Source organism: Larimichthys crocea, chromosome XI, assembly GCF_000972845.2.
Source record: "Larimichthys crocea isolate SSNF chromosome XI, L_crocea_2.0, whole genome shotgun sequence".
Taxonomy (NCBI): Eukaryota; Metazoa; Chordata; class Actinopteri; family Sciaenidae; genus Larimichthys; species Larimichthys crocea.
The window spans coordinates 3878002-3895545 of record NC_040021.1 but is presented as its reverse complement, the minus strand read 5'-3'; the positions used below and the strand labels follow the sequence as shown (position 1 = coordinate 3895545).

Genomic DNA, 17544 nt, shown 5'->3' with positions numbered 1-17544 from the left:
TTAGGAAAGCCAAAATCATACCAAAAGGGAGCCAAAATTCACCCAAAACAAATTGTGGACTTCCAAAATATAGCCATAAAAAGAGCCCCAAATCAGCTGCCATAAACATGCCTATATTGCTGGCGCCTCTTTATCTATTATGGGTAACCCTAATCATACCACAGTTAAGCCAAAATATTTGCAAAAACAAGTTCCCTGCAGGGATTAATAAAGTATTTCTGATTCTGATTCTTGCACTACATTGTGCAAAGTTTTTTTTTTAGAGTCTGTAAAAGTGGCTGGTGGCATTTGTTTTGTATAAATGTGTGTTATTTTTGTGTGTGTATGTGCCTCTAAATCTAACAACTGAATCTTTTATTTTGAAGGCGCAACAAGAAGGGAGTCGCGTCCGGTGTGTCTCTCTCGAGCACTTTGACGGTTGGCGGTGTGAATCCGGTCTGGAGGAAGATAACGGGATCCTGGCGGCATAGAAACAAAACAAAAACAACAAAAATCATCGCTGCTGCTGCTCGTTGTGTTTTTGTTTTGTTTTTTTAAACAGTCTGACGGTGTCGTCTTGTCTCTAACGGTCGGCCGTTAGTCCGCCGGGCCCGGGCCTCGAACCGCCTCTCTCTCTGTGTCTCTCCGTGTCTCTCTCTGGTGATATTCGCTATAAATGGAGAGCTCAGCTGCGGCAGCTTAAAGCTAAACCTGACGATGATGATGATGATGATGATGATGCATCGGTGGATTTATCCCGGCGTGTCTGACTGAGATGGAGCTCAAGTTTGCCTAAGTGCTAGTTAGCACCAGCCGAAGAAGAAGCGACGAACCGGGATTTACCTCCTCCTCCTCCACCACCTCCTCCCTCCTCCTCCTTCTTCTTCTCCTCCTTGGATAAGCTAAATGGGTGCAACTGCCGTTCTATCGCGCCGGGTTTGTCGTCACATTATCGGACACTTCCACGCCACAGCCCCCCGGAGGATTTGATAAAGACACCGTGTGTCAACTAGCATTAAAATGCTAACTTAACCGTTTTTTGTTTTGTTTTTTTTTTTGGTCGGTGGGGGGTGGAGAGAGAGAGAGAGAAAAAGAAAGAGAGAGAGAGGTCCAAGCTACACGTGACACAATTTATAACCCGCTATATCTTTTTTTTTTTTTTTTTTTTTCCTGGATGCTTCAGCGATAATCAGGGTGAGTTAACCCCGCAGCTAACGCACTTTATCCGGGGGAAGCAAGGCGGGCAGGGTCGGGGCTATATTCTGGATGAAACACACACACACACACGGATATTTGCGCTTTGCAGCAGCTTCTCTGCTCACTTAATTGTCTCATAAAATACTCAAACCTTTCCTAGCTATCTTTATTTTATATTTATTTTTTAAAAATGTAATATCTGCTTACCCCCCCCCTCCCCGTTATGCTAACTCAGCCTGCTAGTTTAGGTTAGCACGTCTTGGTCCTTTTTCTTTAGCACGTATTTAAATATTGAGGCCAAAGCCAGCTACACAGCAGGATAACTCACACTATAATCATAATAAATACCTCCATGTTTAAGCTGGATAAGTCAGAAAATAGCCTCTTTTTCTTTGAGAGAAACCAAGCCTCACCCTTTGGAAGCGGTTAGCGGCAAACCCACTCCTCTTGTTTCCGGAGTGTGCACGCTGCAAACCGGGTTGTTTTTGTGTGTGTGTGTGTGTGTGTGTGTGTAGGTTTGTTTACTATAATGATGTGTGCACACATGACTCGTCTTTATCTTTTGCTCAAACAAAAGCCAAGCCGAGTCGAGCTGTGCTAAACTGCTGCTGCTGCTCTTGTCTCCTTGTTTTTGCAGACCGGTGTGTATCAGGATGGCACAGCTCTTGGACGGGGCCGGCAAACTGGGCTGGGTTCTGCTCAAGGCTGTGCTCCGTTTCGTCTTCATGTTCATCAACAACTGTGTAGCCATCCCGTCCTACTGCCTGTACCTGCTGCTCCTGCAGCCGCTGAGAATATGGGACAGCTCTGCTTTCTGGCACGTCGAAGGAGTCATGTTCAAATGGTTGCTGGCCATGGTGTCTTCCTGGGGCTGGATCGCAGGTTACACAGGTAAGATGGTTTGGGATTCACACACACACACACATGCATGGTTTGATCCATGCAAAGTTGCATGCTGAGCTCCGCCGGGGAACCGTAGTTGCTCCTTAGGCCCAGTTTGTGCTTCGTTTATTTGACTTTAAAGTCACACAGATGATCGTGCTGCACTGAAAATGCATCTGACAGCGCTGGAAGAGCCCTGAAGGTTGTTTAACAATCAAACAACACACTGTATGTCTTTGCTTAGTGTACACAACGTGTGTAAACATTATTTTATTAATTGTAGGACATTTTCCCTGTCCCGATGGTTAGAGGAATCTTTGTGGAAGTACAGCTTTGTTGGACTATTTTCTGAGCGTTTGCACCTTTAACGTAAACATTCAAGAGGCTAGACTGACGTCTATTGACCTGTGTGTGTGAAGATGGACACCAGTGTGTTCACCTGACTGTATAAACACGCCAAGATAGACTTCACCCGTTACAGTATACACAAGGTGTATAAGAAGTGACTCATGCATGAGAAACTCGTGAAGTCGCGCCGGTGTTAAAGAGTCTGACAGCTGTTGGAATGAAGGAGCTCCTTCTTACAGTCTGTAGCTGAAGGAGCTGGTTTAAGGCCTCCACGGTATCATGCAGGAGGCGATGGGAACTTAAAAAAAATACGAGTCAGTTAACAGGTGATTGCACCTGCAGGAGTTGTTGCAGCCAACACGCGCGCGTCCGACACACACGTTGGCAGGACAGCGGCACGTACGAGCGTTTGCCGGCTCCTCTCAGGCTGCATGGTCGAATGTCTTGAAGGGATTCACACGGTCAGCGGTGTTTAGTTGCACAAAGCTGCCAGCAAAATGCTTACAAACTGATAAGTGGTAAACACGGGAGAAGCAACACTGCGCGTCGCTTAATAATGCAAAGCTTATATATAGAACACCTGGCCTGGCGTCAAGCAGTGCGTGTCACACACCTTGACTGACGGAGTCTGGAAGTGACGTACCATACGGGTCACGTGAACGGTGACTTTGTAGTCTGACGCTTCTTATATGAAGTTTATACACTTGTCCATACTGTAGGTTGTAGTTAAACACGCGTGCCACATCTGATTTTATTATATTATAGTATGAACCTACTCTTGTGCTGCTGATCCTGACACAAGCCAGATCCGAGCAAAAGCGACCTCGAGCTCGAGTAGTCATGTGACGGCGTGTCCACAGGGCCACGTAATCACGTTAAACGTCACTTCAGTGCAGCTGAATTCACGTGACAGAGATGAAAACAAAGATAGCTGAACGGCGGAGCCTTAAAACTATCTTGGAAGAGGAAGAGGAGGAGGAGGAGTGGACTTTGGAGTACCCTCCATTTTATTTGTATACTTCGGCACGAGCATGCCAAGTGTTCAATCTTTAGTATTGTTGCTTGGCACATATGGGTCAGCTCAGAAGGATGACTTGCCAGTTATTGGCCACGTTACAAAATAAAATGGAAATGTACCATTAGATAAACAGTTTTGGTGGCGGGGTCAGCGTTCAGGAGCAGCGGTGTTGTTTTCCCCCGCACACGAGGACGGGTCAATCAACCCTGTTTCTTTTGCCCCACGAGGCAGCGTGACCTCGAGTTTCCTGCCCGGTGTCGATGACCTTTAAACGCGGTCAACACATACAGTTTAGATGCTCCAGGTTTTATTTGTCCAAGGTCGCACTTGCGACACATTTTCTTTCTTTCCAAGTCTTTTCTAACGAACACGACCTAACCGTGCGACTCGTAGTCGACAAATATCAGCAAGTCCGAGTTCCAAACATTCCTGCACGTACGCTTTCATTCACGACACGCACGGAGACAAATATGCAACTCCATTCAGGTTTCCTGCTGTCATTTTGTTCAGTCTGCACTCACACTCAAGAAGTGCCTGATGTGTGTCAGCGAAAAACGAGGGATAGTCATTCACAGCTTGACACACTGCAGATCCGAAATGAAGGATGTTGCATCACCTCCACCGGAGAAGCAGAACAATGGTGCTTTGTGTGTATTATACTGCCACAAAGACGCATTATGATTTGTTGGGAAAAATTAACCACCACTGGTTTTAGGGGTGAAATCTCAGAGGGCTTAGTTTGAATCAGTAAGTAAGAGGTGAACGCGCTCCGTTATTTCTCAAGCGCATGTCGTTAGATGTTCCTCGAACTCTCGCCTTGAAACTCACGTAATTGCCGGGCCTCTCTACAGGAGGACCGGCGCCTAATTAGATACACGGTGGTGTTGAAGAAGCCGCACAAAAGACACAAGATCAGACTCTGGCTCTGTAGATGTTGATTTCCTCTGTATTATATCAAAGACAGGCTGCCGTATTCGATCAGATGAAAGACGGTTCAGGCGCCCTGCGAGCCGGTTAACTCGTGAGAAGTAATTAAGCACGTTCGTACAGCTTACTGACGTGCGGTAGCTCCAGAAACGCTGGTCACGGAGGTTTCAGTCTTCATTGTTCTGCAGTTATGACAACTCTGGCTCATAGGTCAGAGCGATGTGTGTGTGAATACTGCTGTCACCTAGCAGTGCACCATAAACCCTCTCCCAGTGTGTTTTCATTATATAAGCTAATGGCACCAGATACTACTATACTGTGTGATCGGCGAGGCTCACATTTCAAGAGCAGGAATATGCTGTGACATCAAGAATCCACGGTGTGATGGACCGACTCCAAAAAAGATCTCCATGATATTTTTAATCAGGATACTGTTTTCGTGTTCTGCTGATGCGCCGCCTTTTCAGCGTACGAGCACGCAACGCAAACATTCAGCAGAAGTGCCGCGTCACCGGTGCAACAAATGACGAAGCCCACTCTGCAGGATTATTTTGGAACATTTGACACGTGTCAAATGCACACAGGTGACCTCCGGAAGTCACAGGAAGCAGTCTTACGGCACGTTTAATGGCGTTGCTGTGATGTAGTAACTCGCATTGTCAGTTGACCTGACCCCCTTTTTTTGCCCCGTTGTTGACAAAAGCGGCACGCAAGTGTATGAGGTGTGATCAGAGTGACACACACACACACAACAGTGGGCACGAACAGGTGCACTAAAGCCAACGGGATTAAGATTTCATTGCATGCTGCACGAGCGGGCGGGCCAGTCGGCTCGACCTGCGACGAGATCAGAGATGATGACAAGTCAGATCGCGGACATTGTTCCCCCAGATTTGAGTTGTGAGTCTTTGATCGTATTTATAATCTGTCACCTCGTTATTCACGTCATCGTTTACAAGATTATATAACATCATCCAGAGCACGCCAAGCGACAACCTCCGTGGCTGTGAAGTGAAACCAATGTGGAAGTGCCAAAAAACTGCAGGTCCTTAAACGGCCACTTGAGGCTGGCTCCAGAACAAGTCAGTCTCCATAAGTCCCCATGTTAAAATGCAGAAATAAACATGTTTACAGCCTGGTACAAAAAACAGTTTTTGGTCCAGGCTTCATTCGTTCATTGATGATGGGTGACGTCATGTTTTTGTCATCCGGTTGATAGATAATTAGTCTTCTAGGGTTTAATTAATCATTTGAATCATTTTTCAAGCAACATTTTCTGCTTTTTTAAATCAAATATTTTGAGGTTACACCTTTTGATGTCGCTGCTTGCTAAAGAATATTCCGATGGACATTTTTCACAGTTTTTCTGATGATTTAAAACCTTCAGCTAAAAACACGACACTTACTTATGTTCCCTCAGTTTTCTTGATGTATTATGTGAGTAAAGATTAAAATAAGGTGGAGAATTAACAAATATCTGAATAGTTTTTTTTAAGTGTTTAGTCACTTGCTTCTTTTTTTTTTTTATAGCTTTAATTAATATATAAATATTGGTTTGTTGTTTGCTCATTATTTAAGGATGATTCCACTTGTTGACTTGCTCACTTTAATATCTTACATGACAAACGAGCATCTTTGCCTGAAAACAATTAACTGTAATTTACTGCCGGTCGACTCATCGTTGCAGCAGAGAACAGCTTGTCACAAATGTGTGTGTTTACATAACTCGTATCTCTACGTTGCTGTAAATGTTTTAGTACAGGGGACGATCATATTTCAGACGTGCGGAGCAAATTCATCGTGGATCATTTCACTTTGAAGCTGACAAACTTTGTTCGGTTAAAGCCTGCGTACTGCCACGGTGCACCCACACAAGTGTTATCAGTCACTTGGCTGATTGGACTTATTCTGTGGACTGTGTGGGCGTGCGCAGATCATCTTGATTGACACCACCCCGACTGTCCTGAATTCTCTCTGCTGCACCTGCTTCAAAGAGACTGTTAACACCTTTATGACTCTTTACAGTATGTTGACCTCGAATGAAGTCCGCCGTGCGTTCGATGTCTGTTTGACTTGTTTTTCCAACAGTCTTTCTGCATGATGGATGTTTTTATTTAGGGAACTATTTGTGCTTTTTAATGTGCTCATGCAGTCGTGTGAAGTCAAGCCGGGGTCGGCTGAGAGCACGATGGCATGAAACATGTTGGCATAAGCAGAGGCTGATGTTTCATTCCCTCAGGTCTCGGATGTGGATGAACAACACATTACGTGATAAATCCATATTTTAATGTTAATGTGTGGGACGCCACACTTTTTTAGAAGCAACAAATGGGCTCAAATGAGCTTTTAATTTCTAATGAGAGCAAGAAATTAAAGGCAATTAATGAGAAGAAAAAATAAATAAGACGTAGTCTCTGTGACACCACCCACATGTTTTTAAAAGAGCCGTTGTGAAGCTTAAAGTGTGGTGGCTCTGGCCGTTGCAATCGGACGACCTTCACCAAACAACCGCAATTTTTTGGCACTTCGACGTTGGCCTCGTTTCTCGCTCGGTCTAGCCTGCATTGAATCATCTTCATGACCTGACCAATGCTGGAGTTTTAAAGGTCGATATTGATATTCTGAGAGATCTGAACAACCGCTGGATGGATCTGCAGACATTCACAGCTAGGGTTGCAAATTTTGGAAAACTTTCCATGGGAATTAACAGGAATTTATGGGAATAAACTGGGAATTTCCAAATTGCACTGAATCGCTGAAGGATAAAAAGAATGTTTGTTTATGTTTGGATACGATACAGCTTGTTTTAAATTAACCCCACTCTCATGGAGTTTCCGATTTGGAATATTTCCAAAATTCCCAAGCTTAACTTCTCATGGAAAGTTTCCACCCCTTTGCAACATTATTCACGGCTCCCCAGAGGATAATCCTAATCATTTTGGTGATTCCTCTGGTGCCACCATGAGACGTCTCGACAGCTGTTGGATGGATCGTCATGTAGTTGGGTGTTGACGTTCATGCCCTTTATGAATTTTGGCGATTATTATGATCACTACAGACTGTGTTCCTGGCTACTTTTTCTAAACTCTGAGCTCCCTCGTAACTGAAGTTTATTTGAATTTTGGCTGCCAGTGTCCAAAAAAAAAAAAGGGCGAACGTGGCAGATTACAGAACGTCGAAGAATCGTTGCTCTTCATCCAGTTGACCCAGTAACCAGAAAGCTTTAACTATCAATTGAGCTTTGTACCGTGGTCAGGTCTTATATTTTTGCGACTCTGGTACAGACAGAAGGAGTTGGCGCTCTAGAGAGGACGACAGAAGTGTAGACGGGCGGCAAGGTCAGCCGTACGCCGTTTAGCTGACCACCGATCGCGGATTAGACGGCGCGGCCTGCAGCACGGCATGTCATCCTGCCGCGCTAACTGTGTCATCTCTCAAAGACAATTTCCCTAATGTATTCTATCTGACAGATGACCCATCTCTGTGAGATCGTTTGCGCTCATCTCGCGCAACAACCGGGACTTCGGCGAGCGTGAAGGCGTGCTCCTTGTGAAATGACATTGCCTTCAGGGAACCTACAACCCCGTCAGGTGTCACAGATGTGTCATTTTCCTCAATTCTTGTACTCAAGGGGCTCGAATCTTACTCTTCGAAGGACAGGAGGTGAAACAAAGGCTTAAATTGAACCCGCCGACAACTTTGTAACACTTTCTTTAACCTCGAGCTCAGATGATGTTACAAAGTGCATTAACGAAGGTGGAGGGAGCAATCAGCAATCATGAGCTCAAAGGTCTATCAGTGACTGTAATACAATACAAGAAACAACAGGGAACTTCCTGCATTAAATATTTGCAATTATTATTGTTCATGCCATTATCTGCTAATGAACCGCTGAATGAATCAGCATTACATGACCAAATCTAATTTTGAACATGCCGAGCAGCAGCGAGCAGCAGGCGCTGTACAGTGGGCTGAATTTCAGGCTTGCAGTTTTTGTCATTGGAAACTCTCACGTCAGGCCTTTTTCACTGTGAGTCATGCAGAAATGGTTAATCTCCACAGGTTGCTTAAAGCGCTTTTTCTACCCAGAGGTTGTGACATCAGATCTTAACTGTAGACTGAGATCTAATTACACTGTTTTTACCTTTTTAAAAGTCTGACTGTACCTGATACATCGCTGAAACTGATCAGATTTTAGCTGCTTTATTTCAGGAATCTTAGAGTCAAATGGCTCAGTTGGTCATTCAAGAGGGGACGTGTGAAGAAAAACTCAACTTATCATTAAAATATGATGATAATACTATACAAGCAGTCTTATCAAATCTCATATCCCGATAGAGCACTTTTTCCTGAATGAATGAATGTTTGTCTGTCTGTATTTATATCTTTTATCTCACCAGGCATGTGCAATATTTAACACGTCTTTTCTGATTGTGGCTGTTGCCTCAGTCAAATTTCCCCTTTTGGGAAGTAAAAGTATCTCTGTGAAGTTTTGTCTTATCTCATTTAAATACATTTCAATAGAATGACCACATGGAAAAGGAACGTCACACACTCAGTACGTTCACATGCAGCAAAAGATTTGAATTTCTGATCGTATCAGACATAGTTTGGAGATTTAAAATGCTTGTGAACACCTTAGTCCGATGTACGTACACCTAGATGATTCATTCATAGTCGGCATTTTAACGCCGTGTATACTACGCTGCTGTAGCATCGTCCATCTCCTCGTAGGCCATCTATGTTTGAATGCCGTCAGATAGTTTGTTGTTGCTGATAAGTAGAGGTCAACCGGAGGTGGCTCTTTCTTGAGAGAGCTACAACGGAGTCAGCCATGCTCCGGCCGTTTATCCGATTCTCTGAACGGCATGTATACTCAGACAAGTGATCCGGTCCGTCTTCATGATTCTTTTCGATGTGGTACGTGGCGGGTTAAAGCCTCGAACAACGTCGAGTCTCGTCGGTACTGTTCGTCATGATTCTTTTTGTTCTGGCGTTCATGCGATAGGACCGACCCTTCTTTGAGGTACAAGCGTGTTCCACGCAGACGTGCAAGAAGTAAATAGATACCTTTAATTAGAGTTTGAATGAAGGTGTCTATTTACTTCTTGCATGCCTGTGTATGTCACGTACTCCCCTCCATGTTTGTTGTGTGTATGCACCCAAATGTCAGAAAATATTGCCGTAAACACGACCATAATACGAAGCGATCACAGCTCCACTGTCAAATGGATTGTTCTTTGACTTTTTGGCATCCCAGCTGTGTCGTCTGCCGCCCCGACAGACCCTCTGTCACTTTAATATCACACCACGAGTTCTTTTAGTCCATTTTGGAGATGAACCCGTCACCTTCAGCCTTCATTTGACCTCCTGCCCACCCCGACTCGACTACTACTACTCAGCCATCCCTTTTCCACTCCAGACGTTATGTGTCAATGAACCAAGGCTGCTGCTGCTTTTGTGTAGTGACTCCCTTCATTTCCCAGAGTGTGTGCATGACCTTGGTGCTTTTGTGTACAAAGACAGCAGCAGCAGCAGTAGTAAGAGCAAGAAAACGAGATTTTATATTGTAGAAAAGGTGAGAGGGTTCCCCCTCTTAACTGAGCTGACACATTAGCTGCATTGCATTCTGTTCTTTTGAGGCCTTTTTTTATTTTTTTCTCTGCATGACTGATACAAGTTAAGTTGAGAAGAGGCGTGAGTGTTCCTGCTTAATTAAATATTAAAACAGTTTGCGCTTCATCCAGTAATCCTAACATTAACTCCCCCCACAGAGACGAAGCTTTACACCCTTTAAGGGCCTCGCTGATGCAGCATTTGCATCACACAGAAGTGGAGCTGCTCAGACCCGCCCAGCACGGCAGGGACTCCCCCAGTCAACAACTGCAAAGCCCGGCTTAACTCTCCGCCGTTAATATCCCGAGCTGCTGAAGCCGCGTTTAAATTGCTAAGGAAGCTCATGTGTTCTCCGGGAGGGCTATTGTCGTCTCGCAGCCTCGCTTCCTTCCTTTTGTTTGCAGCTCGCCGTCAACAATCACACGCAGGTGAATGGTTAGTCGATGAGCTGGCGATGTAAATGAGGGAACAGAGGGCTGTTGGAGAGACGCCGGTCATTGTCTGGTTGGAAGCTTGAAAGACGCACTGAGTGGTGATAGATTTAATATGATGAACTTTGATTTAACATTGATGAACTTCAGTATTAACGTTGTAAACGTTTGTTTATTTAAAGTGCTGATTCAGGACGTTGTATCACACCGATAATAGAAGACACGGACACTCGCAGGTAGTGCTTTGAATCAGTTACATTTAGTCATTTAGCTGACGGGGAAATAATCAAGGTACAATGCGACAAGGACGCGTTAGTGCAGCGATAAATAGCAGATTCAGCATGTTGAGTTGTTGGTAGTGTTGGAGAGGAGATCCTCTCTGAAGAGCTGGGTTTTTGTAAAGGTAGGACGTTCCACCAACAGAGGAAAGCTTTGGATTGTCCTGAGCGTACGGGTGGCAGAGCCGGGCGTCGTTCATCGGTGGAAGTGGCTGCAGAACCGGAGAACACTTTTATAGGCAAGCGTGCACTTTTGGGTTGATCGGCACCGTGTTCTGGATCATCTGGAAGGGTTTCACAGTGCAGGCTGGGAGGCCTGAAATGCAGACGACTGGGTTTTAATTTTTATTTTTTTGACGTGGCTCAAATTGTAAATCAAACAACCCGTGGCTTTACTTATTCCCTTCAACTGTGAGGAGTTTGAGACCGGTCTAGTTCGGATGTAACGCTACCTGCCAATGCTTTCCCCTGGTTGCCGTTGAGTGTCTGTAATTCTACCATCAGGCTACATTTCCTTCTTGAATTACAAACGAGGTTTGTGGCGTTCTGGCGTGATTTAATGTCAGCGACATGCTTTTTTTATTTTGTCACAATGCCAACACGCCTTGATCTGGAGCCAGGCACTCGACCGGTTACAAAATGACATAACCCTTCCACATCCTGTTTCGTGTTTTCGTTTGTTGTGGCCTCATCATCACGAGGCCAAAACGTGCTTCCCTACACTCGCCGTGGACACGAGATCAGAAGCTTGGATTGACACCAAGAAACAACAGCTGACAAAATCATTGATTCTGTGTTTGCATCGCTTGTTCGTCTTCATTTTGTAGACCTGAGTATTTTCCACAAGAGTGTGTCAGATCATAATCAAAATGACACTGTGGGTAGACGAGACCTCGGTGCACATATGTGCAGTGCACCCTGTTTGATGCGTCTGTACGTGGCCCAAAGAACTGTAGCTCATATTTCGCTTTGTATTATTTTCATCACTTTGACGGCAAACACAGCTCTCGTTCTGTTCTCATGGACGCATTATTTATGGATCACAGACATGCAAATAAACCCGACGTCTCGTTGTAGCAGGATGTTAGACACGCTGCTCGTTATTTCAGGCGCGGAGCTCCCGCGTTAACACGTCTGCCGATGTTGACACAAAGCCTGATGATTTCTTAAACGGAGGACATCGAGACTGTAATCTTTGCAGAGTACCTGCCGTGTTCTTCTCTAAAAATAGTTTAACGTCACCTAAAAAAAGAAATAAGTGCAGCGTCTTTTGACAGTAAGCAGGAATAATGATTCTGCTCATATTTTCTATCCTGAAAGAAAGTTCACGACATTTACGTCTGCGCTTGTGTGACTCGGTAAACCGATAATGAAATGAGAGCTTGTGTATTTACATTTAGTCGTCCAGCTGACGCTTTCATCCAAATACTCGCGTGGAATCAAGTGACAGTTGTAGAGGGGGCGTAGATTTATCGTGTCCTCTCTGAAGAGCTGGAGGTCTTCAGGTAGAGAGGAACTGGTAAGACGTTCAAGAGATAACAGACAAGAAAAGTTTGGGTTGCCCTGAGGGTACAGGTGGCAGAGCCAGGAGGATACCGTATATGTATACTGGAGACTACTTTGTAGGCATGTATTAGTGATTTGAAATGAATGCAGGCTGCTACAGGTAGCTGATCATCTGAAAGGCTTTCACTGTGCAGGCTGGGAGGCTGCAGGAGTCATGAGATGCCTGTGTCAGCAGTTTGGTCGAGTCAGGTAAAAGCCTGATTTCTCTTATGTCGTGAAGTGCAAAGAGGCATGACCAGGACGCAACGTGATCACAGAAGGTTAACGGATAGGGGGATGAGATAAGGAGTCAGTTTTAAAGTTGATGTCATGGTGTGTGTTACGTTTGGCTGGGAGGAGTAGTTACTAGAAAGCTGTACAATTCACAGAAAGAAGTCAGACACTTCTGACTTAAAATATTCATTCTGCGGTATCAGTGCGTCTTGTTTTTAATGTCACACACACCTCCTGAATTTCTCTCAGCTCAGCGTGCGGTCAGAAGTTCAGATGATCAGACGAGGATTTGAAAGTCTGGCACTGCATAATGAAATGACCAAACCCTTTTTTTTTGTTGTTGACCGTTTCCTCTGCTCTGGTCTGAGTGGTTAATAGTGAAACTAATTTCTCCGCTGAGGAAACTCGCTTCTCCTTTTGTCGTTTCAAAACAGCCAAAAGATGCTGCCGCTCCCTTTCAACACAGATTCATGCAATACAGTTTTATTCTTTTTCAAAAACGAAGTTTTGAATGTGAACTTTCCGCTTTGTAATCATCTCTGGAGGTGGTCTGAGGCTCGTTCGACGGCCGAGTGTAAACGTTTGCATGGAAACAAACTCTCGCTGTCTGATGGAGGATATGCAGATCAGACAGGTGGCAGCTTGTTTGTAGTCGGGGAGTGTCAGGACACTTGTGGATTTAGAAACAAACCGACAGCCAGTCAGTTATAAATGATGTAACATTCACTCTTAGACAAATTGGATTTCAGTGCGAGTGTGTGTGTGTAACCAGAGATGGTTTACCTCACTTTAATTATGTTGACATAATGAACCACCACCTAACTGACATTCCACGGTGTTTAAGGCAAACTTGTCGCCTTAAACTGGGAGATGAGTGTGTTTTAGTCCCACTGTGTGTTTGTTACTCAGCATAATATCTTCAGATGTTGTCAGAGGGTTGTATGAGGTACTGAGCATGGAAGCTAAACAATGCGGGCGCCAACAAAAACATATTTCAGCCACCAAAAAGAAAGATTCATCCGTCTGGTTGTTTCACCACAGTGTGTTTGTGTTTCCTCCGCAGTAACGGAGTGGGGCGACGACGTACGGCCCATCTCTGAAGAAGAAGCCATGGTCATCGTCAACCACCAGTCCACAGGAGACGTGTGCACCCTCATGATGTGCCTGCAAGATAAGGGCACGGTAAGAACGGACAGAGGAGTGTGCTGCCTCGTTGTTTTAAGTTCAGGTGGAGCGAGCGGGCGGTCACATCATCCCGCTGTGTGTGGAACAGGATGCTGTCTGAGCACGTCTGTGTGTTTATCGCTGCAAATAAGGAGTTGTTGTAGAAGCGCTTGCAGCTTAAGAGTTAAGTGTTTGTTTTAGGGATGTTTGTCAAAGGTCGAAGTGCTTCAGCTCCACGTCTGAACCCTGCAGAGAACCATAGTGACGGTGCAAAGCAGTGCTGCGGTTCGCCGCATTCAAATGACAAAAACGCCAGTTTCGGGAAGTCGGCGGAGTCTTTCTGAGGGAGCCGGCAACAGATGTGAAAAGATTGGAGCGGCAGCTGCTTTGCATTCTTTCACACCGGTCATTTTCAACAGAGGAGGGAGCGAAACATGTCCAAACACACACAGACACACTCTGTTCACTCCAAATGACACGTACACCTATGAAGGCTGCAGAGCTGATAAACGTGGACGCAGCTTCTCATGTAAAGGTTGTTATATTTGTTACTTTATACACTGAAGACATCGAAAACATGGAATTATGTGGCAAAGATTTCATGTTTTTTGATGGGTATTGTAAATACAGATTCTGTATTATGTAATTGGATCTGTTGACATTCAAAATTGGGTATTACTGAGGTAATCTGAGCAGGGAAGGCTGAGAATCATTTTTGAAGTCTTGTGTGGCGGAGAAAAGGTTGAAAACGATCCGCCTTAGTTTGACACGTGACGTGACGTGAGGCCCGAGACTGCAGCAGCTCAAACACGTCGTCCCGCGTCTGTAGCGTCAGTCACTTTGTAGCAGAAGCTCAGCTGCTTGTTTTAATTTCCAAGATCGACACGTGGCCCCCTTCGCTTTGTTATTAAGCAGCTTTACATCAGAAAGAAACGACTCGTGTTAGTCGTCCGCAGCACGAGTGGGTCTGAAAATAAAAAACATCAGAGAGAGAAGTGACTAAAAGTCAAGTTTGTCGCTTCCACTTAAAGAATCGATCGTTTGACAACCTCAACGCCACCCTGAACAAATCATCCTGAAGATTGGCTGTGAATTTCCGGCACGGTGGGGGCCTGTTGTTGTTGTTGTTGTTGTTGTTGTTTTTACGGGCTGCACCGGAGCTGCCGAGCTACACAGGCACAAACACGATGACATGATGATCCGCCTCAATAACTGCATCCCTGGCCCAGTTTATCCTCTTAGCACCGAAAGGACAGTAAGCCAAAGCTGCATCGGCGCAGGTCACGAGGGTTGGAAAGCGGCTCGAGAGGTGGTGGTGGTGGTGGTGGGTGGAGCGGGGGTGGTCTGCGTCAGTTTGGGGATCGCCAAAATCACGCCGGCTCGGTTTGTTGCAGATTTTTTTATTCATCGTGTTTCTCCTTCATTCATCAGGTGGTACGAAAAATGATGTGGTTGATGGACCATGTGTTCAAATACACCAACTTTGGCCTCGTGTCTCTGATCCACGGGGACTTCTTCATCAGACAGGTAAGACATCCACAGCTGGCGTCAAACATTTTAGCACTGTGCACATATTTCCTGCCAGCGTGTTGGGTTTTTTTTTTCTGTTTAAGTTGCTAAATTAGCTTCAAGGCTAAATCAACAGTTGTCGCAGAGGCATGACAACATGTCAACACTTTTTTTTCACTGGAGGTCTTAGGATTATCACAGACCTTCAGGCCATAACACAACTCTCCCTCAACCCTCCTCCGGCTAACTGCTGCCCTGCAAAAGTGCAGTCGCTCCCCATCTGCTCGTCTCAGCTGGACAGCAGATACATCAGCGCGTGTTTTCCTACGGCCATGGCGTCCTCCGAGAAAGATAACGCTTCTGGACAGTGAGTTGTGTGTGGGAGGGCTCGCTCGGCCCCGCTGGATCAGACTGACCCTTTTTTTTTTTGTGGGGGCAGCTGGAAACGGAGCAGCCTGACCTGACACATGGAGCCTTTTTCTTTTTTTTTTTACAGGGCTGCTATTGGTCAGGGAATTCCTGGAATATCAGGCAAGCTCGAGAGGTAAATTCCAGACGGGGAACGGTGAGTCACTGCTGACTCGTCGTAAATCGGTATCATCGGAAGAAAGTAAAAAGATATGTCGTTTCTGTCTGTCAGCGTCATTTATTTTAAGTCCTGCCTGCATCATATTCTGTAAGAAGGTTGCGTAACACACGGCCATGGACTGTCAGAAGCAGGTCTTTGAACAGAGTAAAGACATTCGTGACCAGAAACGTCCGCACGATGCTTCATCTGCTCCCCCCGTCTGTGCTTCTCGTGGCTCGTCGGCACCTCACCTCTTTCACAACTGGAGACGATATTTCGGCGACGAACCGAGAGCCGTGCAGTGCGCAGGAGTTGTTGTTTGTCTGTTTTGTTTCTTTTTCTCCCACCGCTAAATTCAGGACAAGTCCGGGGCACCTTGAGTGCGCATATAGCAAAACTATTTATGCCACGCTTTGTGATACAAGGCAGCTAATGCAGCCAGCTTATCATCTGCGGCACTTTGTCGTCATTTAAAACTTGAATGAATCAAATAAACTTGATATCATGCAGCTGCACAAGCATCAGTGTCATAATCTATCCGTTTTTTATACTTCCGATGTCGGTAATGAGCTGATCGTTCTTCTCGGTGAGGCTTGCTGGCACCGACTGGACAAAGATTAGAAAAATATCACCACGATGTGACGGGACACGGCCAAGCACCACAGCAAAATGGAATTACATTTTTTTTTTTAGGTCACGGAAATGCTTTACCGTGGAGTTTGACATCAGGCACTGTGCCGAGGGTGAAGCACCCCCCGAGCCTGCTAACTGCCCGACAGGCTGCCATGTGGAAGACCCAAGAAGGCTGAGCCATTCCTGCCGTCCCCTCCCTCCCTCTATCTATCTATCTGTGTGTGTGTGTGTGTGTGTGTGTGTGTGTGTGTGTGTGTGTGTGTGTGTGTGTGTGTGTGTGTGTGTGTGTGAGATTCCCCTCTGGCATTCTTGTGTGTGCATTCTTGACATCCTTCCCCCAGAAATGCTTCACACATCCACACGGCACAGCAAGCATCTGCCCCAGCCTCCCAAGCATCTGCCGTCCACTCAGTCCTGGCAGACACGTCTCTAAACATCGTTATGCACAGCACAGCACAGCACAGCGAGCTTTGATGGCAGTTGCACAGTTACTCGTGGCGCAGGGCTTTCTTTAACTTTTCTCCTGAGCAGTGTTCTCCACCTTCAGACCCTTTAAAGGAATACCTCTAAACAGTATTTTATGTTTTTAATTCAGTAAAATGTTGTTTAATATTCTGAATCCACTCAAATGTTGCACAAATCACAATCACTGGCAAAGTTTTATGGACATCTAATTAGACAAAATCCAGTCATATGGGGAAATGAGGCATAATATTCTTAATTTTTACACATTAAGCACACTTCTAAACATGATTTGTGGTATAGAAACAAAAGGTTTGCATTCTTTTTGTAGCATTTGCTGCAGATCACTTAATCATAATTCATTCTGAGGCAGTATAAAATGCAGATTTTAGATTTACAAGCAGTATCTAACATTACCTGAGAACACTGAGCACCTTTCTGTTTTTAAATGTTTTGAATGTTCACTATAACTCCTCATGTGACCTCATGTATGTACACTGTGCAGCTTGTCTGTTTGTTTACATCAGTTTCTTGGGTACACCTCGCTGAAATAATGCAGTCTAACACAACAGTGAAGGTTGTAGGTGTTAATTCAACATCACGTTCAGGCCTTGTGTTCCTTTTTAAACTGACAGATGTTTCTTATATTTATTTGTATTCTTATTATATCCACCATCCTCGATCATAAGTTAAAGTTTCCACATTAAATTGAAGATAATGACTGCAGGATGTATTACAGGACTGATGTATTAG

The 17544-nt window shown here is 45.0% G+C and overlaps 1 protein-coding gene across 1 annotated transcript in view; it reads left to right on the top strand.

Annotated features, from left to right (window-relative positions):
- Window positions 1-320: 320 nt before the first annotated feature.
- Window positions 321-17544, top strand: part of lpgat1 (lysophosphatidylglycerol acyltransferase 1) — a 38828-nt gene continuing 21604 nt past the window's right edge. Inside the window, exons 1-4 of the mRNA XM_019268768.2 lie at window positions 321-1173; window positions 1814-2067; window positions 13519-13637; window positions 15051-15146. Of these exons, the coding sequence (XP_019124313.2) occupies window positions 1830-2067; window positions 13519-13637; window positions 15051-15146 (453 nt within the window). The 5' untranslated portion in view covers window positions 321-1173; window positions 1814-1829. The remainder of the gene's footprint in view (window positions 1174-1813; window positions 2068-13518; window positions 13638-15050; window positions 15147-17544) is intronic.